Below are 20,986 nucleotides of genomic sequence, written 5' to 3' on the forward strand. Positions count from 1 at the left end.
CAGAAGGCAGTGTGGGTATCGGAATAAACAGTCAGGGTAGGAGCTATATAGCAAGCATAGCCACCAAAAGAAAAATTCATTATAGGTGTGTTAATTTACACATACACACAGTCAGTGACTAACTAGAGGTAACAAGATTCCTGTTTTCTCACAGAGTTTGTTCCTGATTTGCAAAACAGTTCATACCCCTAAAATACTTTTGGAGGTAACAATAAGGTTATTAGGGGACTTTTTCCCCACGAAAACACTCCTTCAGGTTAGAGAAATGGAGAGAAGGAAGAAGGAATTAAAGACATTTGGTGTAAAATGGAAAAAAAAAAAATGGGGAGGAGGAATGCTGCCAATCCCCTTTCCTTTCCCACTTCTACTTTGTCCCTCACCTGCACACTGGGACCTCCCTGCAAGTCAGTGGGAAGGCAGCAGGGGAAGAGTCAGCTCTGCCAGTCCTGTGACTTCCTTAAAAGGTCTCCCGGGGTACCCTCACAGAGTTTTACAGCTTCGATACAGCGTCTCTGTGCTTTGCCTAGCATGCAAACAAATTCCTTCCTTTTGACGCTTGTGTGCCTATCACAAAGGACCTATCTACAACTGGAATATGTTGTTCTATCATCATCCAAGTAATAAATATTATTAATACAAATCAACTATGAAAGCTTTCTTTATGGATACCTTTTTCATCCATAGTAATTAAAATCTCATTTGATTTCTGAGATTTGTGGATTATGGTATTCTACTATACTGCAGTAATTTTATGCTACTACAATTTGCCAAATTTAACCAACTTGCCTGATGTAAAACTGGCATAGGAAAATGGGCAGGCATACCGAAGTATTAAAAACAACAGTAATTCTGATATTACTCAGACTTGAGCGTGTAACCAAAACTTACCTTGCAGTTTTCCTGTATCCTTTCTGCTCTTATGGACTTTGGAACAGTCACAATCCCATTCTGAAAAACACCTCATCATTAAAGCTTATAGATGTTTCAAGTAAAATAATCTCATTTTCAAAATACATCAATACATTCCTCAAGCCTTCTGAGGTTTTCATTTTACTTTTCAGATGTCAATGACATTTCTATATGCAATTATTTGTAATTGCAGTTACACACACTGCATTAAATTCCAAGACTGATTACATGGTTTACATCAACTCAGTACACTATTTCCCTGCTTACTGCTTTTTGTTGAGCTACAGAAAGGGAACGATGCCACACACTGATTGCAACATTTAGTTGGAAAACATCTCTTTTATCAGTAGTTCCTTTTATTTTCTACAATCAGATTCTTCACATCTGTAAAATACTGCCATGTTTGGTGTACTACATTCCAAGCTTTCAGTAGAGCACAGTTTGTTCATGGGACATCTGCATATTAAAGGCAACAATCCTTTCTGTATAAGTTTTGGGTTGATGTACAGAAAACAAATTATTTAGATTTTTTTTTCCAAGAGGGGAGTTAGGTTTTTACTGCCATTACCTGTATACTCCAGCGTATGCAAATCTGTGCTGGAGTTCTGCCATATTTCTTTGCCAGGTGAATGACAGTAGGATGAATGAGCGCTTCACCTTTGGCTAAAGGACAATAGCCTTCGAAAATAATATTTCTGCTCCTACAATAATCCACCAGCTCCTGAGGTCTTTGGAAAGGGTGGTATTCAACCTTAGATAAATAGGAAGAAATCATTAATAAAAACCTTGACAGTACATTTAGGATAAAATGTTACCATTAATAAATAAAAAATTTTTTGCCCCGTCTTCTTAAAAATACATGAATGAAATCACTACTGCTCAGATACTTAGGTAAGCTATTAATTTTAGAAGACATGTGGAAGGTAACAATCCACAAACATTTTGTCATTAACTTACATAAAAATTTGCTACATGTTTTATGCTTCCCTCAAGGAAGAGGCTGCATGGAGCAGCTGTTTTCTCCCTCTGCAGTTGGATTTCCCCTCCTGTTCAAAGGCAATGAAGACTGCGTGGTGTTCGAGGAATATAGGTAAATACATAGTGGAAGTCAGTCTCAAGTCATTTTTATTGGTGATTTGAGGCTACCTTATCTTCCCTAAATACTTCCTTTCCCATTTGTTGATCTTCTGAGTTGTAAAGGCTTGTGTGTGTATGCACGCGGGTGGGTGTGTGTATGCACATGCATGCGTGCAACAGACTGACCAAAACAATTTGTCCAGGACTGGGGCATGACCTCTGTTTGGAATGGACGCACAGAAAATCCTGTATCCTGGGTCTGCCTGGTGTCACAGCCGACACGCAGCAGGAGTGGCGGCAGCTGTGGAAGGAGGTGTGCAGGAGACCCTTGGTAGGGAGGAAGACCGTGAGTTGCCAAGAACCAGTTGAGAGAGAAAAAGTAACAACATACAAAGACAGGGTTGTATGAAGCAAAAGAAAACAAAGGTTATTGGAAAATAAAGGGGGGAGGGGGAGAGGGATTTCAAAAGAGCCAAGCAGCCTGGCATTTAGCCAAACCAAAATTGAACCTTTTCAATATTCCTTATCATGTTATTTTAAAAAATATTTCACAGAGTGTACACTGTAGGAAACATACCTTCCTCTGCACTCAGACGAAAGTGAATGGTGCTTTCTTTTATAAAATAAAACACAATCATGTGATGCGGCTTTAGCTCAACCAATGCTCCAGTGATCTAACTCCTGCGCATTTTGAAGAAAAATACTCTTGAACAATTACCTCAACACATGGAATCTGGAAATTTTCTTCTACCATAAAAGGGACAAATGAACATTTCCTGTTTCTCATCTTTAGTACATGTTGTCTTTTCAGACAACAATAGCCAGGAACAATAGGCTGGCACTCATTCAATATACGCTGAGAAAAAACCCTGCCCCTCGAAGGCTGGGCTGAGTCAGCCTAAAGCTGCTATGATCTAAATTACTAGGTGGACTCGGGACCAAGGTTCAGGCAGCAGACACATCCATGTCTTCAACCTTTGATGTTTCTTGACCTTTGAGTGGCCTTCGCCTTTCATGTTTCTATTTGTAAGACCAGCGTTTAGGTCATACATTTATTCACTTTTTGCACCCAAGTCGACTAGAAAATATTCTAATTGAGTGTTATGCAAAACAGTGAGGAAAAGAAAGAGTGAGCAAGCAGTTCCTTTTAAAATATTGATTAACCAAATCCAACGCAAGTCTAATGTACTTGCTCCTTACCAGACTATTCTATGACAAAACTGAGTATTTCAGAGAAACAACAAGTGCTATCTTGGGTAGGTATAATATACTGATTATTAAATACAGATACGCAATGGAGTGTCTTCAAAAATATTAATAAAATGTGAACATTGGGATCTGATAGAAATGGTTACAAATATTATCTAGAAGGTATATTGCTGAATTATTACAGTATTAATGAGTAATTTTAGTAGAAATTAGTTTTTCACAAGTATAATACATAACACCATCTAGAAAGTATTAAATTACAAGTGACCGATTTAGGGTCAAATCCTGAAAAATTTGGAATACCTGTATGGCTTCAGGTGACTTATTAAACATTGATTACTAATACAACTACAAGCAGAATGTAGCCACTGGTCTAATAAGGTTTCTAAGGAGCAAAGTTCCAGATTACCCCATAAATAGTTAAAGCAGTACAGCACGCTGATGTGTCACCTGCCAGCTCGACGAGCGGAATACAGAGCAACAGCCACTTTTTGCCTGAAACAAATTGTACTTTATTTCCTCCACCGAATCAAGACTCTTAAATTTTGTGAGCTGAACTCTGCACACACAGCTGAGCACTGGTAGGTGCAAGTATTTTTTTTTTTTTTTATTAAAAGCATTACTAAGCATAAAAAAAAGCATAAAGTAATTACTTTCTAATTTGTTTTTTTTTCCTCTTCCAACATTTCTGGGAGATTCTAGCCGCTTCTGAATGCAAGGGAGCAGCATCCTGCGCTAGCAGGGGCGTAGGGTGGGTGGCCAGTAAGTGCTTCCCCTCAAAATAATAATAATTCCTACTTCCTGGCCTGCACCGCCCTTGCTATTTTAGTCCCCAGACTTTTCTCAGGCAAGGACTCCCAGTCAGATGGTGGTGGAGCAAGACCTTGATCTTTTCTAGCACCCTTTTCTGAGCGACTTCTGGGTAAAATCTGGCATATGTTTAGTAAAAGAGCTTGCAGTGCCCATTAGTGACCCCTTCACAGTTGCTTCTGGTTAGCCACAGGGGAAGGCAAAGGAAGGGGAGACTTGGGGCCAGCCAGGGTGCAGCGGGGAGCAGTCGAGCCTGACGACGACCCTGCCGGCCCGACCCCGCTGGAGCCAGGGACAGGGTCAGGCCTTTTTTTTCCACTCTGCTGCAGGTCCCTCAAATCTTTTCACCTGGCAACGTTTTCCCACGTCTGGATTTCAGTCAGCTTAAGGGGAATGCATAGTCTTCTAATTATTTGTCTTTAAAAAAATTAAATTGAAGCCCAGAAATGAGTTTTCTCTATAGAGCAACAGTAGGTAAGTTTATATACAAAGGGATTGTTTCCTGAGGCCTCAAAACACTAAAATACATTTCTACCTTGTACAAATTTACCTAATGGGGTATACAGCTCAACGTTAACGCAGATATTAACAACATTACTTAAATCATCTGATTTTCAAAAATTCATCTGAACTTGTTACACAGCAATTTGCACTTCTATAAAAGTGGAGAAACATCGACAAACGCTCCTACATGGAATTTGGAGAGTTACAGTTTATATCTGGTTTCAGTATGTGGTCTTATTAAAGGAATTGTACACATAATTAAATTCCTGGGAAGATGCAACTTTTTCCCTAATGAGTGACAGGCACAGGAAACTTCAAAGAGGCTGTATCCTCCTCGACCACAAATCCAGACTTACCACTGTCAAGTCAGTTAACAAATGCTGGAAAATAACCTTGTAACTTCTAGGTTGTATGCTTCATTCTATATGATGCTAGAATAAAATCTTTACTGTGGTTTGTACAGAGTGATTCACAGTATTTTAATTGTAATTAGTCATCTTAGAAGCTGCTTACTTACTACTACATGCCTTAATAAGACTATATTCTTGAAAAGCCTGGTCTCTTCCACTTTTTTAAAGAACATGATGAAACTGTGTCATCTCAGAACCAAAAAGAGAAGCAGCACTTACTACCTGGTTTATAAAACAGAAGCAGTACTTAGTGCCTGGGGTTTGTAAAGATCACAAAGTCTGAAAAAGAACCTCTTTTCTCCTGCCTTCCTACTTCCTCCTCACCACAGAAAAATAACTTTCACTTTTAACATAATGCTAAGAACTGCTGGAACTGAGAGAACACCCTCAATTCTGTATGCAATTTTACCAGGGCTAATAGGGATGTGATTTTCCTTCATTAGTTTCTTAATAATTAGTTTCTATACAACAACTGTTTGCAAATGTTTTGTATTGATAAATAAGGTCCATTTTAAAAAGTAGGCAATTTTATGCATAAATATAGCAAAGATATTTTGGTATTACAGAATAGTGGTAGCTAAGAGAAGCATTAAGCATAGCACTTCTATTCTCAATTTCAGCTTAGGAATTCATTAGTTACTTGGTAGTGCTTAAGTAATCTCTTTATCAAACTCAGCAACTGAAGTGGCTCCTCTCCAACACTAAGAAAGAAACAAAATAAAACCTATTTTGAGGATACTCTGATGTACAGCTCGTAAGATTCCTATAACTCTGAAAAGCGTAAATGAACGCTATACGATTTTTTCCATGAAAGCGTTTAAAGTGGAGCAGTTTGCAGTGATATGGTTAATTCATTGCTGTTTTTTGTTTTTAACTTGGAACAACGCTGTGCATCACCTGAGGTAAATGGCCGAATGCTTAAAAAAAAAAAAAAAAAAAGGATCGCTTTCTGAAAAACAATTTTTTTATTGAGTTTGGTTGATGACAACATCTAATCAGCTACAAGTGACTGTTAGAATACAGCAAGGAACACACACACACTGTCACTATCAATCTTGCAGTATCACTACTGTCTCAACATTTTGTCTCCTTTTTTTCAGCCACAGAACAAAAAGATGCCAAACTATACCAAGAAGTAACTTTTCTCTGTTACTATTTCTGACACATAACGACAGTGTAAGACTTTGACATTGTGTGGAAGACAAAAATCTGCGAAACAAACCCAAGGCTTTGATTACTTTTTTTTGGTCTTATAGTTATTTAATAGGGCATTGAAAAGCTATTGTCATTTAAAAGCCAGTAACAATTTCTGCAAACTCCAGTAAGACTTTGGAGATGTGTATTTCTCAAGAGGAGACACAGTTGAACCTTGGCAAACTCACTAATTCTTTAACAGTCATCAACTTGCCTGTCTTTAGTCACACTTCAATGACTTATTTTGAATAACCGAACCTAAACAGTTTATTTGGTTTTTATATTTTATTTGGTTTTAGGTTAATTTAACATTACCCACAACTACCCTTTAGTAACCCAACTCACACTCTCACACAGTCCAGAACAGAATTCCTTTACCTGCTTATAAAATGTATGATTATTTGTAAAATACTACAAGATAATCTCCATTTCAAAAATAACACGTTGTGGTATTTCAGCTCCACTAGAGAAATGTGTTACAACCACCAGAAATGGACACATCTCCATCAATGGCCAAACACAAAGAGAGGGAGAGACAGAAAGCCTGAACCTGAAATAACCACTATTTTTTCCAATTTTGTTTTTTCTTTTCTTTCTTTTCCATATTTTGCTGCTTTGTAATTGTCGATATATGACAAAAAGCTCCAAGAAATTAAAAAAGGCAAGTGCAGCAGGAATCACATCGCTATACAGACATGAACAGAAACAGTTATTGCTTCTTTTTGGCTACAGCATATGCAGAGTCTAGAGGTCAGCAAAAATCAAGAGATTTTACGTTCTGACAGTCATCTTCTAGGCAACCGTATTGTGGCCATTTATGACATTACACCACAAACAGCTGCTAGAATTCCTCACCATCTGTGGCAGGGGGGAAAATATGTGTTTGCCCTTGAGCCTTTCCAGTCCCCCGTTCTGTGTTAGCATAAAGACACTTTCCCTGGCAGTAGGCGACAGGAACTGGGGCAGAAATTTCTCGCACAGCTGCGGGCAGACAACTGCAACAAGGAACCAGTTGCCTGTGCCCTGGAAGCCCGCTGCTATGTAAGTGGCAACTTTTTATCTGCATAGAGCAGCAAAAAACCTTGCCTGGACCCTGGCAATACCTTCCTAAATGAGAAGTTCACTGAATTGAATGTGATCTTGCTGATGAAATAAGGGGGTTGGGGGGGAAGGATAACAGCACCTACTTCGACAGACACCTAGCTCACCTCAGGGTTTCAGTGTTGCTTAGAGGAATTATTTACAGTATCTGAGCACAGGCTCTCAAAAAGCTCATTCACTCTGGAGATGCTAGATGTTTCATGCTACTGGAATTTTATTTCTCTGCTGTTGGCATCAAAACCTGGCACGCTGACCTTTCATTTGCTTGTGCCTCAAAACCAACCACAAGCAAGTAGCCTAGGCAGAACAAGGGAAGCAAGAGGGGAAGCACATATTTTTTTCAGTTCAGGTTGCCTTCCTAAATGGTTTCTAACGTGTATTTTGATTTAGTGAAATAAAAGGGAAAAAATTGCAAGAAAAAGGCTAACGGAGTCTGGTCTTTCAGGCATGGGCTGAGGAGGAGAGGACTATTAAAAAACAAAACAAAAAAACTCAAACTCAAATACTTTAAATATATTGATCCACTCACCTGATTAACATGTGGGGTAACCACACAGTCTTCCTCTAGCTGCTCAAGATGACTGATAAGAAAGTTGCTTACACCGATTGATCTACATAAACCTAACAAGAGAAACAGAACAAGAAAAAGTTCTAGGACAATCCTAGTTATTTGGGAGGATACCTTGAAGAAATATCACTTTCAAGAAACACAATGACGGCACACATTCATTCTGTATAACAGAAACAAGTTTTAAAAAACCCTGAAATCTAGTTTGACAGCATTATCTGAAAGCATGGTTCCGTCAGTCACACTAGGAAACCATTTTATAATCTAAACGTACTGGAAGCTCCCTAGTGTATAAAAACTCTACACTAAATTCTGGGAAAGGCTAATGTAATGTAAGCAAAGAACAATTGGACTTCACCAGAATGAAAAGAAGGAAATGGTGCTCTGAGTAGCTTGCCAAAACTAAAGAAAAGTGGAACATTTGCAGAAGACCAATAAGGTGTGAGTAACAAACACAAGGACATGCAGTCCAAATGAACTATACAACCCTGCTTATATTTCTATTAGATTGTTACTATTACAAAGATGTTACATAAAACTCAGTAAAAAAGTTAGAATTAAATAAGCACAATCCAACAAGAATCGAGAAACTGAAACTGTAGGAAGAAGAATCTACGTTAGAACTGCTAGATTTCTTAGCTCCTGTTGACATGTAAGTGAAAACAAAACTGCACATAGATGACATTAGGGTTATTTTTAAAATAAACTGTAAGCACGTATGCATGCATATCAACTAAGTGCTGACAGCCCTGAAATCGGATGTCTTCTTTTGACTCTCAGATATGATAAAGCACACTTCCCAATACTGGCCTGCTACCACACACTAAGTCTGACTACTCTTCAGTAGTTTGGTCCTTATTCTGCGCTAAGACTGTTAATACGGAAACCAACTGTGGTCAGGCTAGTGTCTCTTTGGGCTGTGGATTCTGTGGACTGCGAATCAGACTTGTTTCTTAAGTCTGTGAACTTTGTCTTCATTGATTTGATCTGGATTTCAATCAGTAACTCTCCAGATGGAAAGTCTATCTCAGGTTGTGTAAACACAGGAGTCCCATCATTGCATTTAATTCAACATTTCTCCAGGCCAGTTCTATACAATGTACGTGCATGCCCTCATCTATGTAAACGCATACAAATATCTATAATAAAAAAGAAAGGAATTAAGCTGGAAGTTATACTGTTTACTTTTTTGGGAAAAAAAAAAAAAGACATTGGGTAATTGCAGACATCTGATGTCAAATAAACTGTGTTTGAACCAACTCTGCCTGCATCCCACAGTTAGAAACACCACTGTCTTGAGGTCAGTGGGGAACTCTGCGGAGCTGCCTTGAAACTGAACCTCAGATAGAGGCTCACACAAAGCACTCATTAATGCAACTGGCACATACGAATACACCAAAAGGAAAAATTTACCCTGATCTAGAATAAAGCTGATGGAAGTGCTGGAGGGAAACGCACTAAGCATGTACTTATTTTTAAAATGCATATACTTTTATACAAAAAAATAATTCATAAGTAGACTATAAATTGGCATTTAAATGAAAAATGAACTACCGGATTACACAATATCTTGAATTTGCAGGTTAGATCTAGCTGGACAAAATAAAGAAATTTAATTGTTCTAGTCTTCTCCATTTAAATTCCAAAAGTGAAGTTACAGTTTACTTATAGTTATTCTAACCACATTGTTAAAGCCCTGAAAACAAGTTTTGTATTTGAAAAGCCACTAACCATATAAATATAGGCAACTCTACTATTATGTTGCTTTTACGTATTTTGGCAGCACAAGTAGTTAAGTCTGTAAAAGCTGCATGCCTGCTATCACTTTTCAATGTGGTTTCTTTTGTGAAATACAAAGATAAAAAATACGTTAACAAGTAAAATACTAGATAGCTTTCACTTACAGATACGATCACTGCTCAAGATATAACATAATCAGGTTATAACCTGCACTGCAGCAATTTGCATAATTTGTATTTAATCGGTTAGAAGGAGTAAAACACGTGCTTTTGACTTCTGCTGACAAACAATCCTGGAGTGTCAACACTAATAAATCATTATGCTAAAGAAATTGGAAAAACATTTTCAGTTTTAACACAATGGTGAACCAAAATATTGCACACGATTTTTGAGAGCTATGGAGTTACAAAAAATAGGCTGTTACTGCCCTTGAAAAACAAAGCTTTTACTTCAGACTAAAACATGACAAAACCTAATCACAGAAGTGAAAGCTGAAAAGAGCTTATCGGGCTTCTTGTCCATTCCCACAAAAAGCTAGCAATTTTCTTCCCTACAGAACACACCACGTCCTGCTTTTTACCTACTTCTAGAAGAAGTCTGTAACTTTACTGGGAATGTTGTTCCATGGTCTCATTGCATTCACTGTTAAGTTTGTCAGAGCTCCTATCAAGGAATTTCAGCTCAGTTATGCTTTCTCTTAAAAGTCATCTGAGACACCGCTACTAACACCAATATCAAGGCACTACTGTATTTAGAGCAATATTGTACAGAGAAGGCTCAATTCAAACTGGCCAAGAAAGTAAAAATATTCCCAGGGAATAAATAATAATAATAATAATAAACGTTTTTGTGGAAACAGCATTTTTTTTTTATCACTTTCTAAAATGGAAGGTGATAGAAATATTTCAATTTCATTAAATCCACATATTTAGTTTTGCTAAAGTTAGAACCCTTCATTTCAACTTCATTGGTTTGCTTTTGGTTAAAAGTCTAATACATAAAAGGTATATTGTAATTTAATACAAGAGTCAAAACAAAACACAATAAATAGGAAAACAGCTACACAGTCTGACTATTAAAACTCTTATTCTAACAAACATTGGTGACATGAATTTGAAACACTGGAATTTCCTGAAAAATTAAGAGTCCAAATTTCAACCGATGATCAAAGGATTCTCTTTCAGAGATGGCAAGAAGTGCTTTCATCTGCTTAACTGAAGATTAATCCATTTGCCCTAAACTGCCCAAATCTGGAAAAGACCGCCTTACTCAGGAGATTAGGTAGAATTATTGCCAAGTTTACGTCTGCTGGATTAATTCCTACGAATAAAGAATCAGACAGAAAATGACTGACAGGAAAATGAAGGACTGACTAGCCCCTGGGCCTCATCTGTCAGACCTAACACTTATAACTGTGTACATCAAACAAGATACACCAAATTACCACATCAACAGTAGAAATAAAAAAAAGAAATACATACTGAGGAACCCAACGCGTTTAATAGTCATCAGTTCTTCTAGTACCACAAAATATTTAAAGCCATATCACAGCCTTCATCATGTTTAATTGCTGTTCTGTGTGCAGGCATCACAAAAATGCCCAGGTTTGGAATAAGCAGCTGAAGATTCCTCTCACTGAAGGGAATACTCACATACTACAACAGGTGCTCTGTCAACCTCTCCGTAGACAGAAACAATGCCCTGATAAGACACAGAGCAGAAGGTAAGGAGGGTCAGAGTGCACTTTATATCAGTTAAGCTTTTCTGGTGTAAAGGCTTTTATCAGCATAAACTCAAAAATTCTCAGACTAGTCTAACTTGCATTAGGGACTAATTTTTCCTCTGGGTGAACTGGAAAAGATGAAGAAACAGGATTAGTTTACCTCAGGACAACACATGTGTGATAAGAACATTTTTGCACCTCTCCCCCAATAAGTTTAGTTTTGCCGCAATTGGAGATTAAAGGTTCATAAATTACGTTACATCTACTTACATAATATCAATATTTAAGCTCTGTCTACTACTTCAGAACTTCTTGTAACACTTGCACTTAAAACAATAGAACGTGTCTGTATTCTTGTCCATCTAAAAAAACAGCCTCAGAGCAAACTTGCTTGAAAGGTTCCCCCTCATTTGCCTTGAAACAGCTGTGGTAGTGAGATAAGGGCTCAGTAGGGGCATGTTTCTTGCCTCTCTCAGGGACCTCTGACATGGTTCAGCTGCCCAGAGTTTGGGTCATGGATCTCAGATCCTTAGAACTCTCTTGAAATGGGAAAAAGGTGGTGTTTATTTTCAATTTAATACCAGTTTAGTGAGCTTTAAAATCTAATTTCAGACAATTCAGGCACAATTCATGTCTTAGCTGTTATGGCAGCAGACAGTTTTAAAATCTGCACTTCCTTTGACTTCACCAATTTAGCAAGTCCTGAAGTTCAAGTCCCCCCGAATCAAACATTTTACAAAGTGCTAGGTAAGATGCCTCTAAAAGTACACTTTTAAAATATACTTGTATAATACCTTATTTACAGAGTCACAGAGCTTTGACTCAGGGAGAAAAAGTATCCTCCTTCCTTACTTGAGGAAATGAGTGGTTTGGCCCATATGAAGTAGACTTTGAGAAAGTGCCAGGTGCAATAAATAGTTTGCAACTCCCCATTAGCTCCTAAGGCTTACTGAAGATTTGCCCTATTCCTTGAGACTCTGACTTCAGAGGCTTAAAAGAAAATTAGGCAGTAATGCTTCTGGTTGGCATGTTAAAAATTGACTAACCAGTCCACAATGGTGAACAGGAATTTTCATCCAGCCTTGAAAAACTGTCATGAAACTATGCAAGACAAATTTGAAAGCATATGATAACTCAACGATAATTAAAGAATGAATTAATATCTTTCTTATTACACACACAATCATCTTGGCCTCCAGCATACAGGTGAGTAATTTCACCCGACTCTTATTACCCCCAGCTGCTGTGAAGCAATACCTCAAGCTAACAGACTGGATCACAATGCAGCAGTATTATTAAGCTTAACATACTTTTTATAGCAACCTAGAGAATGATTAGTTATTTCTTCCTTTACTTAATATACTCTCAAATTATAGAGTTTGATGGGCACTGTTTTCTTGCCACAATAAAGCATAAATATACTGTCCTGGCACCACAACATTGTTTTAGCACAATAGTGAGCCTTATCTTTCTCAAGCACTACTATGGACTTTTATCAGACTTCTAAAGACTTTCTGGAATATTAACTATACAAAGTTCAGATCAAAAAAATTTTTTTTTAGATGACAAAACTGGATACTGGGTTTGTGGAGCCAATTTTCCTCCCCCTCCCTGTTGCTCAACTTCAGCCCAAGCAAAGGAGAATTCCCATGTCCAGCCAGCAGTGCCCATTCTGTTACGGCTACTAGTCAAGCCACAGAGCAAAAACACAAATGCATCCACTTTTCACGAGAGTTCAACTGCAGTAACTGTATCTTTAATAAAGGAGGTTACACAGGTTGGAAAGGTCCACATTCTCTGTGATACGTACATTAAAAGCCTCACTTTAGGCAAATGGTATTACTCATAGAAACCATAGAGGGTTTGATTTCAGCATGGCTTGCTAAATCAAAGCCGTAGGCTGAGAGTGCCCAACATGCAGATTGCAAGCGAAAGCCTTCAGAGAGAAAGCAAACAATTCTTTACACAGTACCAATAAGGCACTGAGTTTTCAATCTATGAAATAAGACTTGTTCCCATTTTACAGACTATAAAACCTAGTCACCAAAAGGCTAAGCGTTCTGTCTAAAGTCACCACAGGAAGACTGGTAAAACTAACAACAGGACCCATTTCCTAACCACAGAAATCATGCTTCCCCCCGCAAAGGGATTTTTTCTTATCCTACCTGCTACAGCAATATAGGTGCATTATCTGCCTCAGAATGACTTTTCTACTATTACAATTCCATTACTCTTACTTTTGTTACAGATCATCTGTAAACCACGACAAACTGTGAGGACAACACAACAGGAGTAGCCAGATTGTCAGCTTCTGTGTCTGAAGATCCATTATAAAAATTCAGTTAACACAGCAGCTAAATGTGCTACTAAAGAGCTAAAGGTAGCAATACTAGCTTGATGTATTCTCAGTCTCTTTGACCTTGGCTGCTCATCCTCACTACTTCAGGAAAACACCATCTCAGTTTTGCTGGCATTTTTCTTCCTTAAGCTGGCATTACAAATCATATCAGATTAAACAGTTAAGTCAAAAAGCTTGCGTTTGGTTGTTTTCAAAGCTGAATCAATTCCTCTGTACTTAATAGACTTCCCCTTCTCTTATGGCAGCTTTACACATGTTGCAAACAGAACATAGCTTTAAAAAAGCCTGAAAACACATTTTTACACCCAGATCATTATTCTGCAGCTCCTATTCAAAGCAACAGCTCACAAACAATTGGGAAGACACAAACTGAGAAAGTGACATCTGCAAAACAGAGATAAATGATGCCTTTTCCCCAAATTATGTGTATTATCTACTGAGATAGAAAGTTTTTTTAGGCAAGACTTTCCTTTGCAGTGGACTTCAATAGTACCTTCTTCCAAGGGTGCTTGTGTCCACACTGGGACCTCTACATCATTAAATAAAGAAGTCTGAGGGCTTATTTTTGCATTTAGAAATAAAGTCCATTACAGAAAACAAACAAAAAAAAAATCAGTAAAATACAACAAGTGAGGACAGTCTTGCAGGTTTAGATTTGTTCCCAGTTTTATAACTGCACCAAATGGCAATTTCTTATTCTTAAATGTTTCACGTTATGAAGGTTTCTTTCTGATCTTTAACATAAAAAGTGAGTAGTCATTTTTTCTGCATAAGTCTTTTACTGCAGTCTTATCTGATAAACAGGGCGTGGTGCAACACCTTCAACCCATGAAAACACTTTTTTCTTAACTGTGTTTCTGATGATAACAAGCCCATCAGACATCTTTATAGATACAGAGAGAATACACTGATACTAATTAGAAGATCTGCGTTGCTATGAAAATCAGTTGTTTGCTTTTACTAATTGAAACTTCAGTGAAACTTCCACAGACACAGACACGTGATTTCTACAAACATACTCACTCTTAAGACAAATGTTCTGTGGAAATATAACACAAGCATTTTCGAAATGTCAGTTGCTCAGCATTTGATAATATAAGCATAGTCACAGAATAATTTCTCAACAGAGTATCATTTACAGCAGAATATGTCATCTAGGAAAGGATGTACTAGAATTTTGCATCACCCACACAAAAAAAATACATTTGGCTTACTCAACCCTCTCTCATACCTTTGAGAACTGACAGATAATGCAGGAAGAAAAGATGACGACTGCACTGGTCTATGCCCAAAGATGAAAAACAAGGATATTAATAAGGGTGATGAGATTTCTTCTCTCATTCGGAATTAGGGAAAACATGACTTCTCCAAGAATACTGCCACTTCACTTCTATTGTTAGAGCTAAACAATCTTTCTTACTTTACTCTCTTCAAATCACATATGGAGATAAAGCACTATTAAAAATAATGATTATATGAAAATAATCTATTCCATTCAAGAACATTTCTCTATATTTAACAAAATCATATATTAACACATTAAGCAATTTCTGGTGCAAGCATGAATATCTCAAGTACGCATAAACAGTACTGCTTACACTAAAAGAAAATAAGCAAGAAGTTCTGCATTTAGCAGAATGGCAACAAGTCCCAGTGGGATGTGAACGGGGCAACCACCATGTTACTACACTTGCCAATTTCAGGGCCAAAAGCTGGCTGGAGGCCCTCACTCTCCCCAGCGTTTTTAGATGGAGGGACAAGTAATCATGTGCATGTGTATGAAAAGCTTTCCAAAATGATGGGCTAGCCACAATGCCATAATCAGGGTCATTAAAGATACTCACTGCACATGGAAAGGGTCATTATGCTAGGAACAGAGCAATTACCGGTGTGCACACGTAATGACTATTCATGATGTAAAAGCAGTTACCACACTGCTTTCATCTGCCAGCGGACAACTGCTGGTACAAGAATGTTGCAGCTGTCAAGGGAATGTTTGACTCAACGTTTGTATCTTGGAATGGGCTCTGCAGGCAGCCAAGCCTCTGTCCTGAGGTATCGGAGAAGATAATTCCACAAATGAGAATGTACCAGACCACAAAAACTCAAACCATAGGTTTGATATTACAAGAATCCTAGTTGATTTCAGCTGTTACAACAGGAAGAGCCAGCTATTATACATAAACGTCTCATTGACCAAAATAAGAATTTTTTCTCATTTTTTCCTCAGCAACTGTTTATCCCATAACTCTTTGATGGAAAATGCATACGCAGTCTGTTGAACAAAGATGCACATCTAGAACTCATTACCTCCAAGGGAATACTCTCAGCACTAGACTGCAGATACCGATTTGTTTACTCTTTCTGTGGCTTTGACACCTTGCACATAGAGCAATGGAGTCACCTGGCGGACAATTCACCTGAACTTAATTTTATCTGTTTTTAGGATTAAGATTTTTAATATTCTTCCTGCTCCTGTGAAGCAGGTGCAACCAAACTGGAGGAGATTAACAAATCACAAGAACAACAACAAAATAAACACTATATTCTCATGCATGACAACTTTTAAATAAGCTACTTCTTGAAACTTAAGTTACAAGTACTGGACTAGATCCTCAGCTAGTAAGCATTAGTTAACGATAAGATCTTTCCTACTATGAATAAACTGCTATCAGTTTGGTCTACAGGGCTAAAATTATCAGAAATCACCCAGTATTTCTAAATGGTAAATGGTAATTTTTTAGTGCAGGAAGCACGTTTATCCTACACCGGTAAGATACATGTAGTAATTCTAAAAACTGTGAAGAAAACTGAAGTATCCTCCGTCACTCATTTGATGCTAATTCTCAACATAAACAACTCCAATGACTGTTCAGAGCTTTCCACTAGTCAGTCTTCCTCTAGTCAAGCTGACCACCCAGATGGGTGCCAAGCTGTGGTCCCAGAGCTAGCCCTACACCAGGGGAGAGCACAGCTGCCCCTGGAAGCAGGGCTGGGCCAAGGCATATGCAAATCCCAGGCTTCAAAGATCTGCAGATGACAATATACTGTGGCTGTCATACAAAATGTAACTCTCCGCACTGAGGCCTTTCTTACCAGCATATGAATCTCCCATGCGTATCAAGCACTGTTATAACTGATTACTGTGCAAAATAATAGTTCTAATACAAAGAATTATACATACAATTTATAAATTTTGGTTCATGTTATGGAATGATACAATTGCTATAGCTTTGTATGCTGCTGTAAATGAGTTTCTAACTTTATTGACCAGGATCTTATGACATCTTTTCCTAGAAAAATATTATGGGAAAACAGTAAACTTAATGCCTGGACTCTGGCTATAAATTAGGAATGCTAAAAAAGCTGGCTAAAAGTTTAACTTTGCTTTGTTTGTAGGCAGGAAAGCCTAAAGAGTAAAATCTTTAAAAATTCAGGATAAAGAGGGAAAAACAGTGGTAGGACTTTTAACAGATTAAGAACGTACTGGAGGATATAAAAGACTGGCATGTTTAACCAGCCAAAGAATCTGTAGTTCAAAGGCAAACCAGAAAGATATTGGACCATGTCCCAGACATCAGCCCAGAAGGATAAAAAAAAAAAAAAAAGAAATGGAAAAAACTTTCAGAGTTTGTTATTTTAACATAGATTATGCATTTTTCTTGCTGTGAGGGGCAACAGTAGCTTCAGAATCCCTATATCTCTTTTTATGCATGAATAGACCTGCTCTAGTATCTGTCATGTTCTCCCTTAAGAAAAACTCAAGAAAAACGCCCAGAATTCTAGGAAAATGTGTTTAATCTGAAGTGAGATCTTGAGATAGTTGCTCAGTTGCATTAGGCAGTTGGACCATGGATTCAAGCACTAGCGAGAGAATGCTAAAATATGAAACGCTCTTCCAAGCGTGTGCCTGAGACCCCAGGCTTGGGCCAGTAATTGGATTGTGTTTAGGTTCCAAAGATGTAAAGTATACTGGATCCAAGGAGTGCAGCCCAAGACTTCAGCATGGCAACTAACCAACTACAAAGAGTAATCAGATCTCTGACAAATACTATTCAGATGATCATTTTAAATTGTTCATAGATGTTCTTCTGAAAAATGTTAATAACAAATTCCTTTTGATGAAATACAAAGAGAAGATTCTTAAAAACAATATAGTGGTAAGCCATAGTGGGAATTTTTTAATGATAACAAAGGATAATATCGCTCTCTTTTGTCATCTGAACCTATTATTTTCTGTTTATGAGAAGTTTCTGATGTTACAACTCAAACCAGAACCTTCATTAACAGTATATGGAAGAAGCACTGTTAGGCTCTCAAGGATCAAGAAACACCCAAGTTAAGGATGTACGCACATCTCAGTGAACTGGAAGATGCTTATCTACCAGTTATATATCACAATTCCATTAGCACACACTGCATTCAAATAAAAAAACTTGTTTTCTTCTACAGCCTTAGGTACTTAGGAGTTTTCTAAAACTCAATTCATTATTGTCCGAGGAGGCTTGTTTAACTTTCTACATAAGTTTTCTGTTCCTTAAAATATTTATTCAAATAATTTTGGCAAGTATTTCAGATTTATTTTTAACTGCTCACACAGAGTTTTCATGATTTGGGGGCAGAGTTTTGTAACTACTAGCACATGCCTACCTAGACAAGTGCACAAAGTCAAGCCACTGATCCCTTCTCAGTTAGTTAGGTGAGAAGATGCTTCAGTCCAGAAGCCCTACAAGTTGTGTGCTATTGTGGCCCTGCATCTCAGCTATACGTCCTGCCTCTCAGAAGAGCCTAGTTTGAATCCATCTTTGAGAGAGTTTTTTTTTTCAGGCCACACCTACAAAGCTGTGAATGCAGAGGCACTGTAAATATCAGCAGTTTTTCTCCATTTTAGTTGGTCATTTACTGAAGAGCTAATTATCTCTATGAAACAACCAAGGTGCACATGCCTTATATTCACCTTGGCAGGATGCAATGCATTCTACCTGCCCGTTCTGAGAAACTCTGGGGACAAATTTAAAAAACGAGTTCAAAGGATGAGAGGTATGTAATATGAGCGCCGCATTCTACAATCAGAAAAAAGCTGATGATCCCTTATATCTGACCCGAAAGCCACTAAAGTCAGTAACGCCCTGCAGAAGTGTTATAAGTTACAAACTACATTTTTTTTCCTTTCCTGTCTTTAAAACACCACACAGAAACTTTTGATAAGTGCAGTCTCTGCCTAGGTTTTCTGTTCTTACAGGTACAAACACTCTGCAGAAAGTCATAGATTCTTTGAGCTTTGCAATCAGTGAGTATTGGTGGCCAATGGGAATACACTAAGGAAGGAAGATAAGAGAGTACAGCCAAAATGCTGGTAGCAGCAACAGCATTCGCACAGAACAAGTGGGTTACAGAGGCATATAGCAACAGGTTAAGCAGCAGCAGAAGAGACAGGAAGGGTGGATCTAGGAGAAACGAGACAGTCAAAGATGGGGAGGCTAGGAGGAAAGAAGATATACTACAAAATACAACACAGAAATACACAAAGACCCAGAATGCTCAAAGAGAAATATGGAACTTAGAACTATGCTCTTGTACAAATAAAGTAGAATTTCTCCTAAACAGAACTCAGTTTTAAAGGGTCCTACATTCAGCTTAGTATCACTCCAAACTAATTGCAGCTACAGATTGTAGAATAAGAGGAAAATTAAGGTTAGGAGGAACTTCTGCCAGTCACTGAGTCCAACATCCTACTCAAGACAGGGTTAACCTTCTACATTAGACCAAGTTGCTCAAGGCCGTATCCAGTTGAGTTTTGATGGTCTCCACAGATAAGAGTTTCCACAACAGTCTGAACAACTTTCCTGAGCTTAATCACTCTTGTGAAGAACTTTCTCCTTCTAGTCAACTGGGAATTTTCTTGTGACAATTTGTGACCATTCTTACCAATCTAAAACTTAATACAGGCCTAAAAAAAAAAAAAAACACCTCAATTTAAAAGTTCTACAATCCTTGGTACCAACACTATTTACTCTTCTTCTAGGGTAATGGGTGGTGATAATGATAATAAAAAATGCCTACTATTTACATTACTTTAAAATGTTGCTTGCCCCAGGTAGGTGGAATTTTGCATGACAAATATTAACTCGGATTTAAATTGAAGTTAAAAGATTGAGATTTTCAAATATATGCACTCAAACTATCTGTGAGTAGAAAGAAGTAATTAAAGAAAATCTTGTTAACTTTGGTCAGACTAAAGACTTGGATCCATACAGAGAGCTTTTAACAGTATCAAGAGTCTCTTGCAGAAAGATATACATTATTATTCCCATAACACAATCCAATTTTTCATGGAGAACAGAGTTTATTGTCATTGCATTTTCAGTAACTCTTCAATGTGGACACAGCTGGCTGTTAACACACACTAGCGAGTTGAATAATTTCAATCTTTCCTCCGTGAACTGACGGCACAAGCATATTATTATTTATAAAATGTTCAGTCCTCAGATGTAGAGCTTTTAGTTTTTAAATGAAATTTTTACAGAATAAACATTTCCTAAAATTAAAAAAAAAAAAATCACAATACTGCAAACAGGAGCCAACAACTATCTGAACCAATGCCCAGTGAGGTCCAAAAAAGTTTATATAAAGTTCAGAGAAGACAAAGGTTAAAGTAAATTCTATATTGAACCAAATTTTTTTTTTCTCCCCAAAGAAATGAACATTTTTTTTTCCTCTTAAGTAAGGATTCTGACCAAATCGTATATTAAATTCATACCAAGGCTAACACAGTACTCACATAACACATTCCAAGTCACAAAGATATGCAGCCAGTGTTTAATCTTCAACAGTTTAGTGGTTAACCATGCAAATGAATTATTTAATATTTTCCTCAGGAATCATTGCATTTCCACCTCCAGAGCGGTTAACGTTTGCATATCATTTCAGTAACACATGGTTACTGTTAGGATATCCAGCGACTACAGCCCTTATAGCAAAAATGTGGTGGTTAACGTTCTAAGGCACTTGACTCAACCAGATTAATATATGATCTATAGCAGAAGGCAAATTTAACTGAGGTAAATTAGACAACCCAAGCTGGGAAACTTATGCTTAGCTAAGTGAGCCATGGGTCTACAAAAAGCTTCAAATCAGAAAAAGACTGAAGGCAGCAACATGCAAATTGAAGAACTGTTGAAGAAATGCAATAGCAAAACAAACATGCACCCACATCCGGGATGTCCATAAAGAGGTATCACATACAGGAATGAAAAATAAAAGTAATTCCCTCTCTGCCTATGAGACCAGTATGGATAGTATTTCCAGTGTCTTATAGAAGATCCTTGAGTAATTCGCAATCTTTCCTACTAGGAAGATATATAGAGAAAGAGAGAAAAATA

General features: G+C 37.6%; 1 protein-coding gene across 7 annotated transcripts in view; it reads right to left on the bottom strand.

The window, feature by feature from the left end:
- LOC104151238 (uncharacterized oxidoreductase ZK1290.5) overlaps positions 1 to 20,986 on the bottom strand; it is a 56,347-nt gene that overhangs the window by 10,720 nt on the left and 24,641 nt on the right. For all 7 annotated transcript variants that reach the window (XR_011142519.1, XM_068952247.1, XM_068952248.1 and 4 more), the window contains exons 4-6: positions 7,744 to 7,835; positions 1,478 to 1,660; positions 889 to 948 (exon numbers count right to left, since the gene is read on the bottom strand). Coding sequence is in view for 6 of the 7 variants with exons in the window: in XM_068952247.1 (XP_068808348.1) it covers positions 889 to 948; positions 1,478 to 1,660; positions 7,744 to 7,835 (335 nt within the window). In the remaining variant the exon portion in view is untranslated. The remainder of the gene's footprint in view (positions 1 to 888; positions 949 to 1,477; positions 1,661 to 7,743; positions 7,836 to 20,986) is intronic.

Source organism: Struthio camelus, chromosome 8, assembly GCF_040807025.1.
Source record: "Struthio camelus isolate bStrCam1 chromosome 8, bStrCam1.hap1, whole genome shotgun sequence".
Taxonomy (NCBI): Eukaryota; Metazoa; Chordata; class Aves; order Struthioniformes; family Struthionidae; genus Struthio; species Struthio camelus.